At 36.7% G+C, this 25345-nt stretch overlaps 1 protein-coding gene across 2 annotated transcripts in view; it reads right to left on the reverse strand.

The window, feature by feature from the left end:
• Positions 1-2956: 2956 nt before the first annotated feature.
• Positions 2957-25345, reverse strand: part of FRZB (frizzled related protein) — a 32229-nt gene continuing 9840 nt past the window's right edge. For both annotated transcript variants that reach the window (XM_042949336.1, XM_042949335.1), the window contains 4 exons: positions 12572-12637; positions 8052-8256; positions 7600-7663; positions 2957-4204 (listed from right to left, as the gene is read on the reverse strand). In XM_042949336.1, the coding sequence (XP_042805270.1) occupies positions 4088-4204; positions 7600-7663; positions 8052-8256; positions 12572-12637 (452 nt within the window). In that variant the 3' untranslated portion in view covers positions 2957-4087. The remainder of the gene's footprint in view (positions 4205-7599; positions 7664-8051; positions 8257-12571; positions 12638-25345) is intronic.

The following is a 25345-nucleotide window of genomic DNA, read 5'->3' on the forward strand; positions in this document are numbered from 1 at the left end:
AAAGAAACCCCAGCTTTAGGTGTCTTTCAACGTGTTGAATCCCCGTCATAATAAAAATATTTAATGAAAGAAAAGCAAGAGGAATTAGGTCATGTAGAATCATTTTCTTTCTCAGCTGTGGAGGATGCTGGTGGCAGGAGGGATTAAGGGAAGATCTAAGAATGAGAAAAGAGAGTTCTCAGTGGAAAGCAGCCAGCCTGGTTTTATTTGTAGTAACCATCAACCTTCAATTTCAACTTTCTTCCTGACCTTGTTAAGTACTTTCAACGCCATACTTCCCTCCAAATTCAAGGGAAAACGGACACTTAGAGGGAAAATACCTTTTTTTTCCCTCCTGAGAATCATGTAACTTTAGTAATGCCAAAACAAAAGAAACTATTAATGCCAAAATTCACTTACCTGCTCATCCTCTACAAGAATCATTCCATGAAATTTTAATTTTATAGGCAAGGAAAACCGAAGAGCAAAAATGACAGTACTTGGGATCAGATTGGAATTATATTACATATGCTTTCTGGCATTCAGTCGGTAGACCTCAGTTTAAGAAAAAATTTTAGTAGTCCACTCCGTGCCTGACACTATGCTTTTTCATAATGTCAGGATGCGTTGATCTTTCTCAGTATTTGCAATGGTTGAAAACATATAACTTAGGAAATAAAAATAAGAGAGTCTGAGGCCCAGCTCCGCTCCTTACATAACTTGATTTTTTCATCCATAATATAGAAATACCTACTTCACAGACTTCCAAGGGTTATATGAGGTTATACACATGCACGTATTTTGTATAGACCTCTAGCCACTGTTAGATATTATTACCCAGAGAGATAACTATCAAAAGGTACAACTATACCATTTTTTATTAATACAGCTGGGAACCATATTCAAAAACTCTATCAGATTTCACTAACAGTATTAGAAATCTCTGCTTTATCTCATTTTTACCATCTTCTTGAATGCTCATACTAAGTAATAAAATTCAGTCTAAATAAATACCAATCTTGAAATACTTATTTGTCATTTTGCTTGCTGAAAAAATAATAGCAAGTAATTTCTTGCAGAAGGCAATAAGTAGTGATATTTACTCACAGTGATTGTAATTTTTGTATTTGCCTTCTTAATACATAACAGATGTGGAGACCCATGGATCTGTCCCACCCCACCCCCAATGCTCAGTGCAACATATGGCACCGAGTCAGATTACACTCTGTATGTGACACAGTAAAATACTCACATATCTGCAAAGAGACTCCAAGTTTGCTGTTATTTTAATTTTTGCTATTCAGCACGCACCTAACATTTTGTTCCTGTTACTTGGCTGGGGAAATTAAAATCCTGAAGGTGAACAAAAGTTTTCAAAGAAATTTTAAGTGAATTTTATAGACCTCAAGGTCACTGACAAGGATGCATATAGATTAAAATTTTAGTGGCTTTCAAAGTGAGTACCTGTCAGAAAAGCCTGTAGAGACACTAATAAGATGCATTTGTATTATGGCAATTGCAGAGTAGAAATGATTTTGCAGTCTGATTAGAAACATGACCACCATAAAAATCATGTTATCTCCCAAAAGAGGCTTGCACATAATTAATGAAGACATTGCAACTATCAAACTGAATGCCAAAAGTACTTTATTCATGGACCTCATACCATTAGAAGCTTTAACTGACAGAGCCTCACACAAACAAAATCAACCATTGCCAGTGCAGATCACTAAAGGGAAGGTGGTAAAGAACACAGCTGAATCCCAAAATCTAGTCCTCTTTTGTTTATAGTTGTATATGTACTGTGCATAAATTGTGTCATTCTACACAGGAGCTAACTTATGGTCACCACTGCCCCCCGCCCCGAAAAAAATACTTCAGGGGCTTGGATACATCTGTGGCTTCGGTTGTACATCAAAATATTTCATCACTTAAAATTCCTCTTACTGTGCTTTGGAATAAGCGATGACATTGTGTGGATTTGAGAAATCAATTCTTTTAAATCTCCCACAGTCCATTCTTGCCCTTCTTCCCACAGTGAACATGAAAGATGCCTGAGAAACACGGGACAAGGCAGAATTCTACTTTCCACTCTTCAATCCTTGAAGCTCAGTTGGGGCATCAACATCAGGACGAGAGATCCCAAGGTGTATTTCTTCCCTTGCGGCACTTCACTCCTGCCCTGTGACACCCAAACTTACCTCTTTAAGGCTGTAACAGTAGCATCTAGAACGATATGCACCTGCCCCAGCCATCTGAGAATAAAGCGGGTGGCCAAATTATCGATAGCAACCACACAGCAGCTCAAAAGAGCATGCGGTCTTCATGGAGGCAAGGTTGGAACTCTTTCTTGTGGGATTCCAGAAACTGTAGGGGCTTGGACATCAGCCAGAAGGTTGAGATGGTCACTTACTTTCAAAAGAGAGAATTTAGAGGAATTATTATTTACCATTTGTGGAAATGTTTGTTCTAGACTGAATTTCATTCCCACACGATTGTCCGTGTAGAAGGAAGCACAGCACCATTTTGCTTCATAAATGTTTTATTTTCAGTGTACCGTATCTTGGAAATCTGTTCTACTAATATCGAACACATAAATTGAAGGAAATGAGACATCCAAGTGATTGGCACAAGCTATGAAGAACTTGCTAGAGGAAGGAAGGAAAAGCATCAGTTATTCCCCAAGGTCCCTGGGGACACTGCAGCTTGGGTAGCAAGATTGTGCATTTGGTTCAAAAGTCGGCATAACCTCTCTCCTGAGGCGCCTGGGTGGCTCAGTCAATTAAGCAAAGCATTGGACTTCAGCTCAGGTCGTGACCTCACGGTTCATGAGTTTGAGCCCTGTGTTGGGCTCTCTGCTGTCAGGACAGAGCCTGCTTTGGATGCTCTGCCTTCCTCTCTGTCCCTCCCTTGCCTGCGTGCTCTTTCAAAAATAAATAAAAATATTAAAAGAAAAAAGAATAATCTCTCTCCTGACAACCGTAATTCCTTTTATTAGGCATATTTTACTGAGCATTAAACAGCACAAATCCAAATGATCAAGTACAGGCCTGTAATTCAGTCCAGCTTGGGTGTGAGTGCACAAACACATACACACGCTCACACACACACACACAGGCACAACCTTGCACATTTTACCATGCTGCAAACTACAGCATTTTATAGAGCTATGTACCTTTCAAAAATAATACCCTGGTGCACATGCATACATACTTTCTTTTCCTGGTCAACACATCAAGATTTATTTTAAAAGATGCAAAAAAAAAAAAAAAAAACTTACACCAATGGGCTTATTTAAAGGGAAGCAAACTTAACAGAGGTACGCTGATAACAACAGATGTCTAGTTACAATTCACTTCCCTAATGCTGATTAATATATTCACAAACAAACCAAATGTATTGTCAAAAGAAAAATGCTACCGTTAACACCCCAACGGCTACTGGTTTCAGTTGTGCTTCTCAATCAGGCAAAATGTTCTTTCCCCAGCTCCTAGCACTATTTATTTTGCTTCCTGCCAATCTTGCAAATAATTTATCTTGTGTGTCGTTTCCTCATAAATGGTTCCTGGTGCTTGATTGCTTTGCCTGTGTGGCATTTGATTTCAAACTGCCATTTTACCTTTATAAACATTCAGAACTTTTAAGCGTGAGGAGAATGCCCAAAAGGCATGTGAAAATGAGGCTGTAATTAGATGAGCAGACTAGGTTTCACAGCATATCTAGCTCTCTGTGTATACCAGAAATCTCTCTTTGCATCCAATATTGCATTCCCAATCTGGGTGCAGAACAGCATATTAACATTTACTCCAGCAAAAAGGCCCTGGTATCAACATGTTTAATTTATTATTATTGCAGAGAATAGTTTTCCCAGGATTAGTGAAACAGAATACATATATTTAAGGAGCTGCACTCAGAACACAATAAAGAAAAAAGAAAGAGGGAAGAGAAAAACAGAAAATGAAAGAGAAAATAGAAGTAATATCAGTTACCACATGATTTTTGTGGTAAAAAATAGAATATGACGTGCAATAGTGCAATTTTCCTTTGCTAGTCCAGCAATGCAAGTCTTAATAGGAAGTCCAATGGTGTTCTTTCTGCACTTCAAGATTTAGTTGCGTGCTTGACGGGGGTTGGAGCTCTTGCCAGGCTTCTGACTCTGAGTGGAATCACTATGGCTTGAATCGCTTTTATTGAGTCCAAGATGGCGGAGCTTCATATCCCAGCGCTGTGAAATTCAAAACAGAAAATGCTCACGTGCATGTATCACCAGGGTCATCATTTCTATTATTCTAACAACTAAGTAAGACCTCAAAGTCAGAACTCAAAACCCTTTTCCAAAAGTATAAAATTCATATCCCAGGATAACAAAATTGATGCTACGTGAACATAATTCTCTGATCATGAAAAGCACCAAATTGGCCACCTATAATATATCAGTTATGTTTTCATATCAGACCTTAAACTTAAAATTTCCACATCAAATGGTGACAAAAATATCTATCAAAATCTGCAGGTATTTCCGGAACTAACATACACAAGTCTGGCACTACACAGGGGATCACCAATGGAAGATTTACACAGAGAATTTGAAGGGCTATTCTTCATCTTCTTCTTCTACAATACATCAGAACATAGCCTTTTAAAACATATGTGATTTAAGCAGCGAAAAAAATAGAAATTTTGGGGGCAAATAAGATCTCTTAAAAACATATTTCCAAGTAATATCTACCAAGTGCGACAATCACAACAGATAAGGTCCTGCACTCATTCTGTTTTACAAAGCCGACATTACCAATATTTCTAATGACCACAGTCAAGTTCACTAATATTTCATAGTAACACTACCAATAGTATTTACATGTAATATAATAAAAGGAAGTTATATTATTGGTGTTAAACGTAGTGAATAAGGACCACAGCACTACTTCTCAAATTTCGATGAATACAGAAATCACCTGGAGATATTAATATTGCAGATTCTCATTCGATAGGTCTGGGCTGGGGCCCAAGATCTTCATATGTAGCAAGCTCCCAGGTGATGCCAATGTTGCTGGCCCCAAGACCACACTTTGAGCAGCAAGGAGCTAATGTCAGATGGCCCAAGCCCAAATTCTAACTCTATCAGTTACCGTGCAAAGTTTCTTGAACTTACTAAACCTCATTTTAATCATTAGCACATTGGAATTAATAATAGAATATACTTATAAGACTGTTCTGAAGATTAACAAATGAAAAATATATGAAGGGCTTAGCATATAATTATCATTTTTCAATTACTGAAAGTAATTCTTCATTTTAGCATACTTTACAATCTTATTGTTTTTCATATTAAAAAACAGTCTGATTCTCAACTGCCCAAGGCAGACCAAATATTTTGATTTGAACAACCTGCTCTAACAGAGACTTAGGTAGACAACCATCTGTATGGCAAAACCAAAAGAAGGTCTTTATCTCATTCTTATTCTATTCACTGAGCAAAAAGAAAAAAAATCAGCTGAAAAGGGAAAATCCATAAAACTCTTTTTTACATCCTCAAATTGACAGGAAAACTAAACTAAGGATCTCAATAATTCTAGCCAAAAGAGATTTTCCTACCCAAGATATTTAGCCATGAATATCTGCAATATCAATTAAAAATTGTTGGGATGCCTGGGTGGGTCAGTCAGTTAAATGTCTGACTTCAGCTCAGGTCATGATCTCATGGTTCATGAGTTTGAGCCCCACATCAGGCCCACTGCTGTCTGCACAGAGCCTGCTTCAGATCTTCTGTCCCAGACTCCCCCTGCTTGCGCTCGCTCTCTCAAAATAAATAAATTAATTTAAAAAAAATGGTCACATTATTGATTTAATTCTTCCCTTTAGCATGTTTACATCCAGACTGAGATATAAAGAATTTCACAACAATTCTATGAGTCCCCTGTAGAAAGCAATGGAAAATGTTTGCCTAAGAAATAGGATAAACAAGCCATGTGTCCTGGGTCTTTACATGATGGTAATTGTTTTGGTACCAAAAGAGAAGCAGCAAGCAAGCCTCGTTACATGCTTTGCAGCAGGGATGTTGAAAGCTCTTCCAACTGGTACAGGAATTTAGGACAAATTCCTGTTCTGAATTAGCAAGCAGAAAACCAAATTAAAAGAACAGTAAGAGATTCCAACTTACTGAAGAAGAGCCACTTTTTAATAAACACCAAAGTAACTGAAAATAGATACAAATGGAGAATTCCCACAAGTCTGAACTTGAAATACATCTCACTTTTGACAAATATACCAGGGAAAAAAAGAACTTACTGAAGGGTAGTTTCTCCCTGCAAAATAATGCCCTTTACATTTTTGTAGGTCACTTCAACTCAAATGTGTCTGCTGTGTCAAGTGCCAGATGTATAAGATAAACTGCTCAGGGGTGTTTAACTTACCCTGTAAATGTTTCCCAAGCCTTCAAACTCACAGAAGTTAGAGGATGTATTATGTTTGGTACAATTCCCACTCTTTCTTTTCCCTCCCTGCCCACAACACACACACCCTTTTCAATTCTTTGCCAATCTGCGCATACATTCCTTTCTTTGGAACAGATTAGCTTAGTATATAGTAAGAAGAAAAGAAATGAAACCTTCTAACCTTCTATAATAAGGTTATATACTGTGATTTTTAAAATTTTTTTGTTTATTTATTTGGAGAGAGACAGCATTAGCTGGGGATGGGCACAGAGAGAAAGAATCCCAAGCAGGCTCTGTGCTGTAAGCACAAAGCCCAATGTGGGGCTTAACCTCATGAACCATGAGATCATGACCTGAGCCGAAATCCAGAGTCAGACACTCAACTGACTGAGCCACCCAGGTGCCCCTATTGTGATTTTTTAAATGTATCACTTACAGAATCTAAGAATCAGTGGTTTAAAAACAAAGCTACATTACTGCTCTAAGGACCTAATTTGCTCAGATGTCTTATACACAGATGAACATGGCTGCATTTTGTACAGAAGAACTGGTGTCTACGAATTGGGACAACATTGGTAGTTTCCTACCCACCCTTTGTTCTCCCCTCTTAACTCCCAGAACTGCAATTTATGCCCAGCTAAAAAACTGCATTTGCCATCCTCTCTTGGAGCTAGAGATGGATATGAGACTAAGACCTAAGTAAAAATTGCTAGATGGGGCACTTGGAAACTTCTTTTTATCTCTTTTTTTTTCTCCCTGAAATGTAGGTGTGATACTGGAGGTGGGAAGCCATCTTGCGACCTCCTGGTGAACATGAGCATGGAAGCAATGCCCTTAAAAATAGCAGAACAGCAAGCTAGAAGGAGCTGGAGCCCTAATGATAATGTGGAGCTACCCAACCAGGACTGGACTGACTATAGCCAGACTTCTCATTGTGAGAAGTTAGGCAACTGTAGTTAAATCTCTGATACACTTATAGAGAATTCACTCCTTAAATGAAATTGACATTAAAGACAAACTCAGTCGTTAGAATTTGAGATACACACACACACACACACACACACGCACACACACACAGCTCAGGTTTTAATAATTCTCATGCTGTTAAGGGCAGCTATTTTGTTTAAATGACAAATGTCTGGTTTTCTACTTTATGTATCACTTTGAACATAAAATATAGGCTTACCTTAACTTTTTTACCAAGTCGATCCTTCCATTTCTCAGCAATAGAACCTTCCACCAACAGTAATCTGTATTTTTTAAAGAAGCAACCATTTTTGAAAAATTAAAAGATATTACTGAAAAATACAAGGAATCGTTGCCAAGAAAGATTTACTGTTTATTCTACAATAGGACAGCCAGATTTTAGAATAGAAATTCTTAATAATTTGTGAGTCATAGACTCCTTTAAGAAGAAATGATGTTATGATCCTTCTCCCCAGAAAAATGCACACCCACAAATTGCACACATATACTTTTCTATCCAGTAAATGATATTGAGGGACCCAAATACAACCTATCGGTAATCCCCTAGGAGTTAGATCCCCAGGTAAGAACTCCAGAGTAAGACGTCTAGAGAAATGAAATAAAGAGATGATAGGTATAGCAATTATTCTGAACCTTTAGGGAAAGAATTACCTGGAGCGTTCCTCATCTTCATAGCCCATGATGATATACTCCTCATTAACATTAAGTGGAGGACACAGGCAGCCAGAGCTGGTGTAAAGGTTAACGTTTTCTCTTGGAATGTTTACCAGAGAAGCTTTTAGAATCTCCTTCACCTCAACTACTACAGTCACATCATGGCACTTGGTCTTTACTTCTTTAACTTTAGCCCGAATGACTGGATAAAAGAAAATAAAGTCGATATGGTAATATGATACATGATAGATGCCCCATTCAAAAAAGACAGGTAGACTTCTTTCTAGTCAATTCATATCCACTTCCTGCTCAACGAATGGAGAAGAAAAGTCAATCAGATGTTTGCCTTAGACATTAGTGAATGACACACTACACAACACACCTGCCCCCTTTAATGTTCAGCCCTGATCCCCTTCCAATTTGTATGTACATATATATTTGTGTATACATATATACACATGTATATGTGTGTGTACATGTGTGCATGTACTTCATAGTGAAAAATCCATTTAGATAATCAAAGGTTGAGTGAATCTGATGTGATTTTCCTCCAAAATTTTATTTGGAATGTGTGCATGCATGTAGTTTCGATTGCTACCAACAGAAGTTTATATTAATTTCACTATATGTAAAGACCTAGTACTTGAATATGCTTTGTTTACTTGTCAGTATTCTATAAGATTCATAGATTTTCTAAAGAGTTGGGGTCTTCAGTGCTTTCAAGTCCTGTTCTACAGTGTCCCCCAACTGTTTCCACCATCTTTCCACCTCCTTACCTTAGTGACTCTTTAAAAAAAATTTTTTTAACGTTTATTTATTTTTGAGACAGAGAGAGACAGAGCATGAACGGGGGAGGGTCACAGAGAGAGGGAGACACAGAATCTGAAACAGGCTCCAGGCTCTGAGCTGTCGGCACAGAGCCCGACACGGGGCTCGAACTCACGGACCGCGAGATCGTGACCTGAGCCTGAAGTCGGACGCTTAACCGACCAAGCCACCCAGGCGCCCCAGTGACTCTTTAGACATCAGCTCCTTTCTTCATTTCAGAGCAGATTATCTTTTATATTTTCCTGTGAGTATACCACACTTTCTTTTTGAATAAAAACTGCTACCACTTGACTTTGTTTTCCTCCATCTGCTTTGAAGTCAGACACTCCAACATGTCTTCCTCTCATGTGGTATGGACAATGGTCTAATGTGTCAATTGCATTAATCTACCTCTCTCAGTGGAAATGCTGGCACCCACTTTATCTCACAAGAGCCAGCTTCACTCCTCAACATAAAGATGAACTGCCTTAAAAATAACCAATTTCGCTGCAAAGTCAAAGTATTTGTCTCAGAATCTAGAAAGCACAGTTCTGTGTCTAATCTGGGTATTCTGTCCTTTGGAAGAGCCAAATTTTTTAGATTCCTCCTTCTGATAAATGAGTTATCCTTTTTTTTTTTTTTTTTTTGAAAGAGGAGTTTGAAAGCCTACAAAGAAGTAAAAACATCAATTAGTAAGAAGCCAATGGCTTTTGACTAGGCTCCCCGGCTGCTCTAGTTTAATATCTAGGGATGTTATACGGAAGAAGACACAATATATCCAAATTAATCCACTTTTTGAAAGCCTCTTAGGAACAGATCTGCAAACCACTTTCATCTGAGTTCCTTCCCATGTATTTTAGGGTCTTTTGGACTACACAGGAATGGAAAAAAGTAATCCATGAAAACATAAAGCTAGCTAATAAACCATTCCCCTCATCAATGCCCCAAGTCTATATGGAAACATTCAATAACATTCCACCAGTACAATATATGTATGATAGAAATTAAATTGCAAATTCTAAAAACTTCAGGACAAAATCTCATTTTTGCTTCTCAGGTATTTCAGTTTCTGGAGAAAAGTATGAGAACTTACAGCAAACAAACATAACTACCCAGCTGTCCCTGCTTGGTGAAACTTGTGAGTTAAGAAATCCCTTATTAGTGTTCTCTCTAGTCTGTATTTTAACAAAAAGTAAGATTGCCCTTTTTTGAAATGTCATTTGGGGGAATCAGATGATAAATTGACAAGCCCAGCTAGCAGGCATTTTTTTGTGTCCTGGTTTATGTAAATGTGCTTCATAGCATCCATCAACTCTTAGAGATTAGCAAACTGTGCAAATGTTCTCAAACTAATGATTTATTTACCCAGTGTGTCTACTATTTTCATTAGAAATTTTTAGCACATGTACCCACTCCAAAACAAATATCTCTCTACAAGACTTACTTTATTATTCAAGTAATTTTGTTAAAGCTCAAGAGCTTTTACTGAATTAATCTGAATGAAGCACAGGTCATCTGAATTATCATTTACTCCCGCCCCAACTTTGTTTTCTCATTAGACACAGGCAGATACTTATGACAAAAATCAACAGATTTCAGAAATTAAATTGCATTTTCTTTTCAGCATTCTTCCTTCTATTTAATCATTTGAGTGCCTGCCTTCCCCCAAAGATGTTCCACATTAAGCTGCAGACACATGAAATCCTTCAACTTTGGGCAACCTGGTTATTGTTTGGCCATGAAAAAGAAATGATCTCTCTCCCATTAAATGTGATCTGTATTCCATTTTACGTTATACTATTCCCTCAGCTACTGTGTCAAAAATCTTCTCTTTCCATGACTTGTAACCACTAGTTTTTTAACTTTTAATCAAAACAGCAGCATCAACCATTGAAGCACTAAGAAAGTAAGATAAAGTAAAAATCAATAATAAGAAAAGTAAAATAAATACCAAGTAAACTAAATTCCCTTGAAATAACATTTTTATTATGATTTTTTTTTACTATAACTATACTTAAAAGTCCATAAAACATTTTTCAATCTTGAAAACCTAATCTCCTAAAAATCAAGACCTCCATTTCCCTGTGATTTTTCACATTGGGTTTTAGAAGAATGGATCCTCCAATTAGCAGCCAGGCATTTGACTTCTCAGAAAAACAACCTTTCAACCTTGCAAGCCACCATTGGCTAAGAGAAGTTAGATTCCTCTTAAGGTGAGTAGTAAGCAAAAAATAAAAATTTATTCCATTGAAGAAAACTTGTAAAATTAGTACATTTATTTCAAAGAGATTTATTTACCTGAGAATTTTCTATTTTATACTTTCTAATACATGATATTTTCATAGATATCAAAGATTACTCTTACAGAGTCTTACCAATTCCTCTCCTTCCTACTCCCAACAGTACAGAAATAAATTTGCTATATATGTTCTATGTCCTCTAAAATAAGGCCTGTAAATTTGATAATAAAATTCTCATTTTAATAAAGTTTCCTTTAAAAATGTATTTAAAAAACATTTTAAGGTTTATTCTTGAGAGAGACAGAGACAGAATGTGAGTGGGTTAGGGGCAGAGAGAGAGAGGGAGACACAGAATCCAAAGCAGGCTCCAGGCTCCGAGCTGTCAGCACAGAGCCCAACACAGGGCTCGAATCCATGAGCTGTGAGACCATGACCTGAGCCAAAGTCGACGCTCAACCAACTGAGCCACCCAGGTGCCCCTAAAAATGTATTTAATTGTCATGTTTATTCATTGACTCCACATCAACAATCATCTTCAGAGATATAGTCACATGACCTTTATTAATCTTATAGATGCCCAGGAAAAAAAATCACAATAAAATGCCTATGGATTACAGCAAATGTTTTTTGTCCCTTGTTGTATCAACTGGAAAACTCCGAGTTGTCTAAATATAAGAGTAATTGATATTTGTGACTCTGAAGCATGCCAGTACCCAAAAGTACATTCTAAATAATTTAAGAAAGGACAACTTACATTCAATAATCACTGATAAAATTAGGATAATAATACATCTCATGGGGCAGTTGAGGAAACTATAAAAGATAGTGTATAGAAGTCACTTTGCACAGTACCTGGTACAAAGACAGGAGGCTTTTTCCTCCATTTAAGTCTGTTGGCTACATTTAGATGGGTGGCTCTTAGATTAATATTTTATCAAAATGTCACATTTCTAGGTCAAGCTAGACAACAAAACATTTCCTTAATTGAATACTAACAACTTCTGTGTTACTTTCCAACTCTGTCAATATGTTCCATGAGACAGACTGATTGGAGACACCAAGTTGTTCTCTGTTAACCATCCATCCCTTATGCATCAAAGTGCTCCTCTGTTCACCCCAGTGAAGCTGACTTGGAAGCAAAACTGAAAACCCATGCAGCCCCAAACATTCAAGCTCAAATCCTCCTCAGCGTCTCAGAGAGCAATCTAGTTTGAAATGCAGCTCTGTGTACTTACTTAATTACATGGTTCTAGATGCCAGCAATGCTGCCCAATATGATTCAAAATCAAGCATTGGTTAAGAATTTTGCCCATCAGACATTTTAATTGTTTGGGACAGGGCACTATGTGCTTAAAAGTTGTCTTTGTTTGGTTTTAAGCCTTATTCTTAAACTGCTCTAATTCTCTCTCTCTCTCCCCGCCCCCCCCCCCCACACACACACTACTTTCTTAGCACAGCAGTTATCCTTACCATAGTTGTAATTGTTTCGGAAATAGGTCTTCTGTGTAGCTCTAATAGGCTTACACTTGCAGCGTTCTGAAAAATACAACATTTTAGCTGTCAGCAAAAATTCAACATGAGCTTTCTTTTGTTCATTCACATTTTTGGTAAGGTAGATCCAAATTTGGTGGCGAGGAGGCTCTTAGTAATTCTATGTGTTTGATCTCTTTCTCCTGGAACTACATTCATGTTTATTCTGTTTACCTAGCCTCTTATTTAATGTGAGTATGCTCATAAGCTCCTACTCTTCAACAAACCACCCGAATCCTAAGGAAACCCTGTTCACTACCATGCAAGAAGAGATCATGACCCCTGAATCCCCCAAAAAAGGCATTTAGTGCCTATGGAAGCAGAACCAATGCCTACTGAAAGGCAATTTCTTGCTTATGCTCAGGCAACTGGTTTACCCCTGTGGGGTACCACCTGCATTCATATATGCTTTACACATTACATAGCACTTTTCCAAATACTATTTCCTGCATCTAAAAGCAACTCAATGAGATAAGCATGTATTATTACAACCCAGTGAACTTAGTGAAGTTCTTAAGAGAGGCCATGAGCCCCATCTATAGGCAGAATAACTGCTATTTAACTCAATGATATTTTTATACTCACTGGAAGAAATTTACTAAGTACATAATTTGAAATGAGAAGTTCCATACTTTTCAAATCTGCAACAAAGGGGTGTATATATCTATAAAAATTAGTGTATTTGTTTTCTTTGGGTAAATACCCAGTAATGGAAATGTTGGGTCATCTGGTGTTTCTATTTTTAACTTTTTTCAAGAAAGTGCTACATCCAATGTGAGGCTTGAACTCACACTGAGATCTCACTCCTGAGATCAGGAGTTGCATGCTATCCTGACTGAGCCAGACAGGCACCCTTTTATTTTTAATTTTTTGAGAAGCCCCCATACTATTTTTCACAGTGGCTGTACCAATTTGCATTCCTATGAAGAGTTCATGAGGGAGAGATTCTTAAGATGAGACTATTTCTGAAGAAGTAACTGATATAGTCTTTGATTTACAAACTATCCTCACCCATATACAGAAAGGGATTTGTACTTTTTCTATCATTTAAAAATAGGTATTTTTCAAACGTAATGCATGTAGATAAATTATCTACATATTTGGAATTCTTTAGAAATATGCTCATACTCTAATAAAAATTCTTGGCAAAACTATACCAAATATCACTGCATTGAATCTAATATGATTCAATGATGTTGTTACCATATAATTTTGCTTGAAGCATAGACAAATGGATTCCATAACATTCCCAGAGATTTTTTAAAAAATTTTATTATAAAGTGATTTAGGAAGATTTCAAGTAGGTATTTACATAACTATATATACACAACTACATGCACATAGGTAGACCATTTCCTAATAGCTAATAGCGAAGCAGTTACATTCTTGGTGGGACTATATTTGATTCATCTACAGTGCACTTATATCTGCTGGCCTCAGAGGTGGCAATACCATACCATATATGTGACCCTTGCCATGCTTCCAATCCCTTTCACCATAAACAATTATCTACCTAGTTGAAGTAACTAGTAGCTCAATAAAATAATAAAGAGACTTGGAAATTTATATCTACAAGGCTCAAATATGGAAGAACTTCCTTTCACCTATTTATGCTAGCTCAAACCAAACATATTCATACCTAAGTGTATTCATGAAAAATATATCTTAGATCAAAAAATTTGGAGAATTATTCTTCTTCTCAAGTTCAGTTACTCACATCTACATATATATCCCCCAAAGCTCCAAGAACTGGGAAATTACAAAGAAACCATAGAGGGATATACTGCTTGCATTATTATGTTTTTTGCACCTGCCACCCGAAGTAAGATAGCAACAGCTTTTTTTTTTTTTTTTTTAACTATCAACAGTTGATTTCTCAGACTTTTACAGAGGCAGTAATACCATTATCATCTCTTTACTTTAATTTGCTAATAATTTTGCTAGGAGTCTTCCTCTCTCAGCTTCCAACTGCATAAGGTTTTTAAATTTTGGTTTCTACGGTGGTAAAATAAAATCTATTATTTACTGAGCTTTGCACAAAAACCGTTAGATATTGATTAGCTTACATTCCACCACTGAGAAGAAAAGGTTGTAAAGGAACTGCCTTGGTGTTTTTATCTGGGGGGGGAAAATATATGAAAAAGTTAAAGGAGCTGGCTGCAACAAAGTAAGTGACAAAGAATTCTTCAAATGTGGGTAAGTTTTTATATTAACAATTCACTTGCCTCAATGTCTAGAACTGAATGTAACATCATGAATTGCAGAACAGCACATCATCCTACATCTCACAAGCATCTACGGGCCTCCATCAGGAAACTATCTTTGGCAGCTCTCCCTCAAGTTCTTGCTTGGTTCTCTCAGGCACTCTCTCCTAGCATCAACGATTTCCTACTTCTCTGCTAATGAAACTGACGACTGTTTATTATACTAGTACAAACATGAGTTTATCACTCTCATACAAATATTAGTTTGCAAAATTAACATCCCTAAGCTCCACAGAATTTGGTTTGCAATTCAGAGATGTCTCCCAGGGCACTGCAGTGCCCGAGCCACAAACAGCCTCGTGGTCTCAACAAGAAGGCATCTTATTAACATAGTTCAGGGAGGAAAGTAATCACATCCTTCTTTATTCCAATTTTTATTCATAAAAATAGGCTCACTGAAAACACATAATTATGATAGTATTTTTAAAGAGTCAGATGGTTTTATAAAGTCTAAGGAATTCCAAGTACCTGATACAATTGTGAAATGTGATTCTCAGTGGACCTTCCCTAGTTAATGCAATCTGTTCAAGTTAATGCTTAAGTGTTAACTCTCTAACCGTGACCTTTATTTGAAATTGACTACCGTTGGGTCTCATCCAGAGCCATAAGACTGTAACTAACTTCTCTTGCCAGATTCCAAAACCACTATACCCTTTCATGTCCAATGACTTTGGAATACCACTATCTAGGAATTAGTATCTTTCTGCTTTTTCTAGGAAAAGACGTCTTAGGTCTGTGTGCAGGATTTATTGTCAAAAAGTACATGGGGATGAAAGAAAATATAATTCTATTTGCATTGCATTTTCCATTGTAATTCTTTCAAGATTGGCTCATTCTAATCAGTTTAGAATTTAAATGATTTTAATTTGTACCAAATGTATTATATGTTTTAGATCTTGGCATTTGACCCTTGAAGCCCACTTGTCCCCTTCTCTCCATTTTAAGAAACATAGGAGCAAACCACAAATTTTAAAACAAGCATAAAAAATAAATTTTTACTATTTCAAAATCTATATTCTTAACTATAACTTCTTTACAGAGATCCAGATCTATATTTTTAAGATGTGTCCATAAGTATGCCCTAAGGTGATTTTTAAACATATCTTTTAGAGTTACCAGGAGAATTAAATGAGATAATACACATCAAATACACATTTGACACATCAAATGGTCACATATGTGACCATTCTAATAAGTATTAGAATGCAAGAGAATATGACAACACGATTAAGGGCATATGGATTTGAATCCCAGCTCCATTTCTTCCTAGTGGTAGGACCTTGAGAAAGTTACCTCGGGCAAAACCTATTTCTAAATTAATACTGCCTACCTCACAGGGTTATTGTTAAGAATTTAAAGAATAATTCACTTAAGGAATTTGACACAGAGACTATTACTTAGTAATCATTCACCTACTGTTAGCTCTTAGCAATAGTAATATATAAACACACCAAAAAGATCTTAAGATATTTTATGCAAATTCAAGAGCAGCTGATAAAATAAGAGACAATTTTCTAACAAAAAATCATCTGCAAGTTGATTTAAAGATAAAGTTTAAAGTTTATACTTAAAAGTTTAAGCTTAAAGATGAAAATGTGCTAAATTTTTCCCTAGAGATAGACTTTTATATATATTACATTTGGTTGGGCGGGTTTAAAAAAAATAGAATTTAGAAATCACATTGGTATTATGCTCACACAAGGATACACTATTCCACAAAAAAAGAATGAAATGATGCACAGAAATGGATAAATATCAAAAACATTATGCAAAAACAAAAGTAGCCAGTCACAAAAGAGTAGGTACTATATGATTCCATTTACATGAATGTGAAGAACAGACACTCATCTATGGTAATAAAAATAACACCTGTGCTTGCCTCACAGTGAGGTGGGTGACTGGGCACAAGGGAATTCTTAGAGATGATGGAAATATTCTTTATTTTGAGCTGGGGGATAGCTACATAGGTATATACATTTGTCAAAATTCAGTGTGGCATACACTTAATTATGCATTTTACCGTAAGTAAATTATACATCAATGAAGTACCATTAACATAAAAATTCATGAGACCTTCCTTTCATATTTCCATAAACTGAAGTGTGCCATGACTTAGCAGCTGTTCATTACATGTTTAAAATAATATTTATTTCCCAATCATACGCATAAGGCAAAGAATATATTAGATTTTATTTTGGATAAGAGCAGTATGTGGAAAATGCAATGCAGTTGATTGGTGAACCTAGGTAATATAATAAGGCTTTAAAAAGCAAAAATAACATTTGCTCGGTTTAGCTTAAAAAAACAAACCTCAAAATTGTAATAAAGGTCCCTATTCATAGTAATTTGTGCTTTATAAAAGGGAACTGTTTAAGATTGAGAGGGCTAACACTGTATTAATAAGAAAAGGAAATTTAGTTTATTCCTTTAGGATTTATGTCTTTGGAAATTTTTAAATAAACTTTCCTTCACAACATTTATGGATCCAAGAGTCATTCAGGATATACAAAATACAGTCCATGCGATTTGCCCATTTTCTCCCATGAGATCTGAAGTGTTATGTTCAGTGAAGTACTATAAAGAGGTCAGTTAACAAAAACATAAAGTGGGCTCCACAGTCTTTTAGAACATCATTTACCCCTCCCAAGCACATAGAAAAGAGGTGACAGAAAAGGGAGGTGCAGTCCCTGCTCACCCCCCTCACCCCATGTCCTGGGCAAGCAGTATGCCTGGTACAAGGAGGTGGCCATTACATTTCTTTTTTTTTTTTTTTAAGTGTATTTGTTTATTTTGAAAGAGTGGGGAGGGGCAGAGAGAGAGAGCACAGAGCCCGACGTGGAGCTCAGTCTCACAGACCAAGAGATCATGACCTGAGCCAAAATCAAGAGTCAGACTCTTAACCGACTGAGCCACCCAGGCGCCCCTGGCCATTACATTTCTAATGAACGGTGGGGTGGATGAACCAATAAACTGACTATGAAGTTTCAATGCTGGGGACCTGGGAAAACAATGGTGCCACATACTAAAAAAGTTACAAGAAGGAAATCTGTAATAAAAAGGTAGCTTTAATTATTAACTAGGTTGTAATTGAAGTACAAATAGGTGACCTAGGTAGAAGTGTTTATTGAAGGAGAAATATGGTGCTGTACCTGTGACAGGGATAAGAACTGGAGTCACAAGAGTGATAATTAAGCCCAGTTGCTGGATATACTCCAAAGGGAAGAAACCGTTATAAGGAGAGAGCAGTAGAGGCCAAGCACAAAGTCTCAGGGAATGCCCATGGCTAGGGGACAGGGGAAGAACTAGCATGACTTGGGTAACAGTTCAAGGAGGAAAATGCTTAGGAATAAAAATGGGTCAAAATGTCAAATACCGTGAAATAACAACAAAAAAAAGGCATATACTTGTAAGGAACTATAGAATTGCAAATATTCTTTTTATCTATCCTAATTTTTTTTTCAATGAATGGCAGAAGTTGCTCCAAGTTAATTCAGCTGCTATAGTCAGTAAACATTTGCACCAAAGCAAAAAACTAAATTCCCCAAATTAGGAGGAAGTCAAGGGGAGGAAAGAAGTTTGGAGAAAGAGAGAGAATGAATCTCTACCACCCCAGTCAGGCACAGGCCATCCCACAAAGAGGGCGCCCCCTCTGGGGCAGGCCTGGCAGGTGCAGGCAGTCAGAAATCTCTAGTTACTCAGCAGCAGCCACTCAAACTTAAGAGTTTCTCTGAAGCACCTCAGAAATAGGGGCAAAGAGACATTAGTCAACCTGTGTAGGGTACCCAGCTTACAATAGGGGATACCGCTAATGTTTCCCTAATTCAAAAATATGTCACACGGGAACTCCAAGGTCAATACAGTCTGACTTGATAATCAGAAACAAACCAGAGAAGTAACTGGGTTATGCTCATGTAATTCATTAGTGTCAGAATTTACCAAATATATCTGCTCTCTGGAAAAATTTTTGTTTTTCAAAAATAAAAACTCATAAGGTGCGCCTGGGTGGCTCAGTCGGTTAAGCATCTGACTCTTGATTTCGGCTCAGGTCATGACCTCACAGTCATGACAGCCAGCCCAGCTTCGGGCTCCACACTGAGCATGAAGCCTCCTTGGGATTCTCTCCCTCCCTCTTCCTCTGCCCCTCCCCTGCTCACATGCGAGCTCACTCTCTCTTAAAAAAAGAAAAAAAAAAAAAAAAACACTTCAAAAAAAACCCTCACAAATTGGTCACCACCACAAAGTAGAAAACTGGGAGAATTCTTTTTCAGAATCATTTTAATAATAAAAAAAGATCTTTTCATTGTATCATTTGAATACCTGCCTCAATTTTCTGGTTGATTTGACAGACAAAATGACTCGGTGGAATAAAACTAAAATTGTTTTTCCCCATATGCCATGTTATGGAAAATAGACATGATGTTCTCCTTATTAGGACAGTGGGTTTACAATAGAGCACACTCACACACTGGAAGCTGTTCAGACAAAGTCATTATCTCAAGTAAAAAAAAAAAAAAATTGTTAAGCTTCCAGGCAAAGGATAAATTAACTAGAGTGAAAGAATTTCTTTTCTAAATTCCAGGCAGAAACAGCTTGACACTTTTGAAAGCTGGGTTATGTGGGTTACAATGTTTTTGTATCTTCTCTATATTCTCCTTTACCAACCTCAGCAGCTACATTTTTCCAAAGCATAAAATTTTGACCATGAATAATTTGTATTTTCTTTATATAACATGTGAATAGGTCAGTGCATCTTTCCACAAGCAGAATAAGCTTGGTTTTGCTTGTTTGTTTTCATCATTCCCATTATACCAGGAAACAGGAAAACATTTATAAAAGAGGAACAGTACACACGAAGCCCAGGAATACTACATTCATTCTAGGTCATTTTTTTTTTTACACGTTGACCTATTTTTGTATATTATTTATAGTGTTGTTGATGTCATATCTTTCATTTACACACTAAGTGCTATATTATTATAACCATAACTTCTGCACAGACTGATAGCACATGTATGCACTTGACTAAAACTTTTGACTTACCTGTTGTACTATACAAATGAGCTTTGTGGTTTGTTTTGATCAAATTCAACAGTAGACGTGATCATTAAAACAGAAACATTGCTGGACATCAATAATTTCCAGCTGATTTTATGACACTGCAAAACATTCTCAACTGTATCAAGAAGGTAATGAAATAATTCTAAATAAATCATTTTCATTCACTTACGTTTTTTAAAAGTTGTTTGTTGGGCACATTTGGCAGACATTGCCTCTGGTCAGACACTTGTCACTTTGACAAGATTCAATGGAAATCAACAGTGAAAACTATCGCAATCTAATGAAAACTGATGTTTCAAAGTTATTTACGACTCAGTAAAATAAATGCTCCACTTCCACATATAAGACACCTTACAAAGCAGGACACACAGACCCAAATCAGTGCAAACTACTAGAGGAAAGTGAAATCGAAAAGGTATTTATAACTAATTGCAGTTAAAACGTTCTTGTAAGAGCAAATGTAGCATTAGTCACAGAAACAAAAACTAGAAACAACCCAAATATCCAGGAACATTAGGATAAAGTGTGGTATATTCATATGATAGAATTCTACACAGCAACGAAAATTCAGAAGTACTGGTATGCACAGCATAATAAGTAGCAAAGAAAGCCATACACTATACACACAAACACACACACATATATGTATATATATATGTGTGTGTATATATATATATATATATATATATATATATATATATATATATATATATATGTATATATATATATATATTCATAAAAGATCAAAATTAGACAAAATTAATGTATGGTATTGGAATTTCTGCTAGCAGTTACCTTGGGAAAGAAAGGTGGAAGTAATAATTTGGAAGAGGCACAAGGAGACTTCTGGAATGCTGCTAATAGTATAAATCTTGATCTGTGTGATGGTTTCACAACAGTGTTTACTTTGTTACAAGTCACTGAGCTGCATGCTTATGATTTGTGTTTTTGAACATATAGCATACTTCATTTGAAAGCTTATTTTATGATGAGATGAAGTAACTAGATTCTATCATGTCTTTCCCACTGAACACAGCTACAGAATGCATGAAGCAACTACTTAAGGATTCTGAAAAGTAAATAATAGAAAGATTGGGGAAGAAGACTGATATTCTCAAACTGTTCATCAACTTCCCCCGCTCTAGTATCCTCCAGCCTAGTTGCAACACAGCCCATAGCCTATAAGTGGGCATGATACAGATGGAGTTCTTTAGGAGAATCCCTCTACTTCTGACTCAAGAAGGGAGAAAAGGGTCTTCTACTACTCCATTCTCTGGTATCCCATCATTCAAGCAATCCTGGGGCAGTGCTGACACAGCTGCACCAAGGGAGGCCCTCAGGAGTCTAAACTGGTGACATTGGAGAACCTTCCTTTCTCATTGGACGTGTAATGTCAAGAGATTGGGCCAAAGCCCCATTGCTTTGTCCTCCACCATCTGGCCTCAGATGTGGAGTCAGTCACAGGAAGTACATCACAGAGTGGGATAAATAAAGCTCCAGATTTCTGGCCAAAGGACCAAAGAGGAGCCCCAAAGGAACTAAAAAGTGCTGAGAAGACCACAGACAGAAAGGAACTTAGAAAAAAATCCATGAAATTGTTTATGAGCTGGTAGATTCACCTCTGGGTATGTATGAATCTGACACTGACCAGTATACTGTAGACTTTGAAAACTAAACTGTGGGATAGATCATTGCCCTGATCTCACACTGGCCCCTGGGTAGGATGCACATGGGATAGATCTGAAAGGCACTTCAAAGACTGACAGTGGAACAGATACTGAAATCACAACCTACAGAAGATAAGTCAGAATTTGCTGCTTAAACCCAATGTGCTAAAATAAAAACATCAACTTTCTCGGGGCACCTGGGTGGCTCAGTCGGCTGTGTCCAATTCTCATTTCAACTCAGGTCATGACCTCACAGTTTGTGGGATCAGACCCACTTTGGGCTCTGCGCTGACAGTGTAGAGCCTAAGATTCTCCCTGCCCCTCCGCTGACTGTTCTCTCAAAAAATAAACAAACATTAAAAAATATATATATCAACATTCTCTATAGAACTTTAAATGAGAACCAAAGTCTTAGAACAGAAATAATCAAAATGACCAGGATGCAATTAAAAAATTACTCTGCATATTAAGAACCAGAAAAATCTCAATTTGTATGGAAAAACAATCAGGTGACACAAATGTTAAAATTATCCAACAATAATCTCAAGGCAGTTCTTACAAAAATTCTCCAAAAAGTAATAGTGAACACCCTTGAAATGAATGGAAGGATAGAAAGTCTCAACAAAGAAATACAAGATATAATGAAGAACCAAGTGGAAATTTTGAACTTTGAAAATTGTAGGAACTGGAATAAAAAATTCACTAGATGGGCTCAGTAGAAGAATAGTGATGATCAAGTCACCGAACTTGAAGACAGACCAGGAGAAATTATAAAGATTGAGAGGGAAATGAGCAGATCTTTGGGGACCTGTGGGACAATAACAAAAGCTCTAAGATTCACATCATCATAGATTTGGAAATAGAAGAGAATGTGCTGTAAAAATAAATCTTGGAAGAAATAGTTGCTGAAACCTTCCCAAATTTGACACAAGGCAAAAATTTATAGACTCAAGAAACTCCATTAACCCTAAACAGGTTAAAACCAAAGAAATCAATGTCCAGGCATAGCACAATCCAACTGCTAAAAACTAAACACCAAGAAAAAAGCCTTGAAAGCAACCAGAGAAAACTGACACATTATATACAGGGTAACAATGATTTGAATGACTACCAATTTCCCTTGAGAAACACAGAAGTAAGTGGAATAACTTTTTTAAACACTGAATGAACTGCCAACCCGGAATTCTATATCCAATGAAAATACCCTTCAGGAATGAAGGTGAAATCTAGACATTTTCAGATAAAGCAAAACTGAGAGAATTTATTGCCACCAGAACTGCTTTAAAAGAAATGTTGAAGGAAGTTCTTCAGGTAGAAGGAATACTGGAAATCAGGAAAAAACAATAGAAATAGAAACATCTATGTAAACACAGTAGGCTATTCTCTCTTTTTGTTTTTTATTTTGAGAGAGAGAGAGAACAAGGACATGAGTGGGGGGCAGAGGGGGAGAGAGAGAGAAAGAGAGAGAGAGAGAGAGAGAGAGCGAGAGAGAGAGAATGAATCTTAAGCAGGCTCCACACCCAGTGTGGAGCTCAACACAGGGCTTGATCCCATGACACTGGGATCAATCATGACCTGAGCCGAAATCCAGAGCTGGACGCTCAACCAACTGAGCCACCTAGGCACCCCTATTCTCCCCCTGAGTTGTTTAAAACATTTTTAATGGCTTAAAGAAAAAATACAACTACATATACTGTCATTATATATATATATTCACAAGATAAACGTATAACACAGAGAGATACATACACATGTGTGCATGAGGAAGAGAGATTCAAATAATCCAACATGAATCAGGATATAGAACACAGGAATGAAAAAGAGAGGGAACAAACAGAAACAAATAATAAAATGGTAGATCTAAATAAAAACATAACAATAACCACATTAGATGTAAATATCTCAATGCACCAATCAAAAGACAAAGATTGGTTAAAAGAACAAAAAAACCAATTCCAACAAAAAAATGACCCAATTATACTAGGTCTACAAGAAATTTGTTTAGAACATAATAATGTAGGTATGTTAAAAGTAAAAGGGTAAAGATACACCTTGTAAATACTGATAAAAAGAAAAATTGAAGTAGCTATATTAATGTCAAAGAAAATAGATTTTAAAGCAGAGAAAACTACCAGAGATAAAGAGCGACATTACATTATGAAGGGTCAATTCTCCAATAAGACATAAAAACACTAATTGTGGGGGCGGTTGGGTGGCTAAGTCAATTGAGTGTCCAACTCTTTTAAAAAAATTTTTTTTAACGTTTATTCATTTTTGAGACAGAGAGAGACAGAGCATGAATGGGGGAAGGTCAGAGAGAGAGGGAGACACAAAATATGAAACAGGCTCCAGGCTCTGAGCTCTCAGCACAGAGCCTGATGTGGGGCTCGAACTCACGGACCGCGAGATCATGACCCGAGCCAAAGTCAGAAGCCCAACCAACTGAGCCACCCAGGAGCCCCAAGTGTCCAACTCTTGATTTCAGCACAAGTCATGACCTCCTGGTTCATGAGTTCGAGCTCCATGTCTGCAGTGTCAGTGCAGAGCCTGCTTGGGAATATCTCTCTCCCTTTCTCTCTGTCCTTCGCCTGCTCTCTCTCTCTTGTTCTCTCTCAAAATAAACAAAAATTACAAAAATACTGTGAATGCACCAAATAACAGTTTCAGAATACCTGTACATGAAAAAAACAGAACTGAAAGAGAAACAGAAACATCTACGATATTTGGAGATTTATTCATCTCACAATGATCAATAGATCTAGTAGACAGAAAACAGGCAAGACTATAAAAGTACTAAACAACAGTATTAACTAATCTAATTGACATTTAAAGAACATTCCTCCCAACAATTGCAGAATATATATATTTTTTTTTCCCCCAAGTGTAAACAAAGCATTCACCAAATCATATCCTGGGTCATAGAATAAACCCTAACAAATTTAAAAGAATCAAAATTATACAAAGTGTATTCTCTATAGTAGAATTAGAATAACATAAAGCAAAGAGAAAAATCTCCAAACAGCAGCAAATTTAACAGCACAATCCTAAATAATTCATAAGTCAAATATGTAGTCTCAAGGGAAATTATAAACTATTTTAAAGTAAAGAATATTAAAATAAAACCTATCAAACTTTGTGAGATGCAAATAAAGCCATTCTTAGCATCAAATTACTATACTAGACAAGAATAAAGGTCTCAACTCATAACCTAAGCTTCTACCTTACGGGAAAAACAGACAGCAAAGTAAATCTTAAGCAAAGGAAGGAAATACTGAGGAGCAGAAATCAATAAAGTTGCAAATAAATAGAGAAAAATCAATGAAACCAAAAGATGGTTCTTTATATTCAGAATATATCACTTCTGTAATAGGTATGTGCTATCACTACACACCTATTAAAACGGCTAAGATTTAAAAAATAAAAAACTGAAAAAACCACATCCCAGAGAGGATGCACAGCAAGGGGAACACTTACACACCACTAGTGCAAAATCGAACAGCCATTTTTGGAAACAGTTCGGCAGCTTTTTTTTACAAAGTTAAACATACCCTTACTATCTAACCCCAGTAAGTTTATTCCCAGATATTTACCCTAGAGAAATGAAAACTTATGTTTATACAAAAACTTATACACAAATGTTTATAGTAGATCTACCCATGACTTACAAAAGCTTGAAACAGCTCAATTATCCTTCAAGGCACGAATGGATAAACAAATGGTAATAG

This window comes from Panthera leo, chromosome C1, assembly GCF_018350215.1.
Source record: "Panthera leo isolate Ple1 chromosome C1, P.leo_Ple1_pat1.1, whole genome shotgun sequence".
Taxonomy (NCBI): domain Eukaryota; kingdom Metazoa; phylum Chordata; class Mammalia; order Carnivora; family Felidae; genus Panthera; species Panthera leo.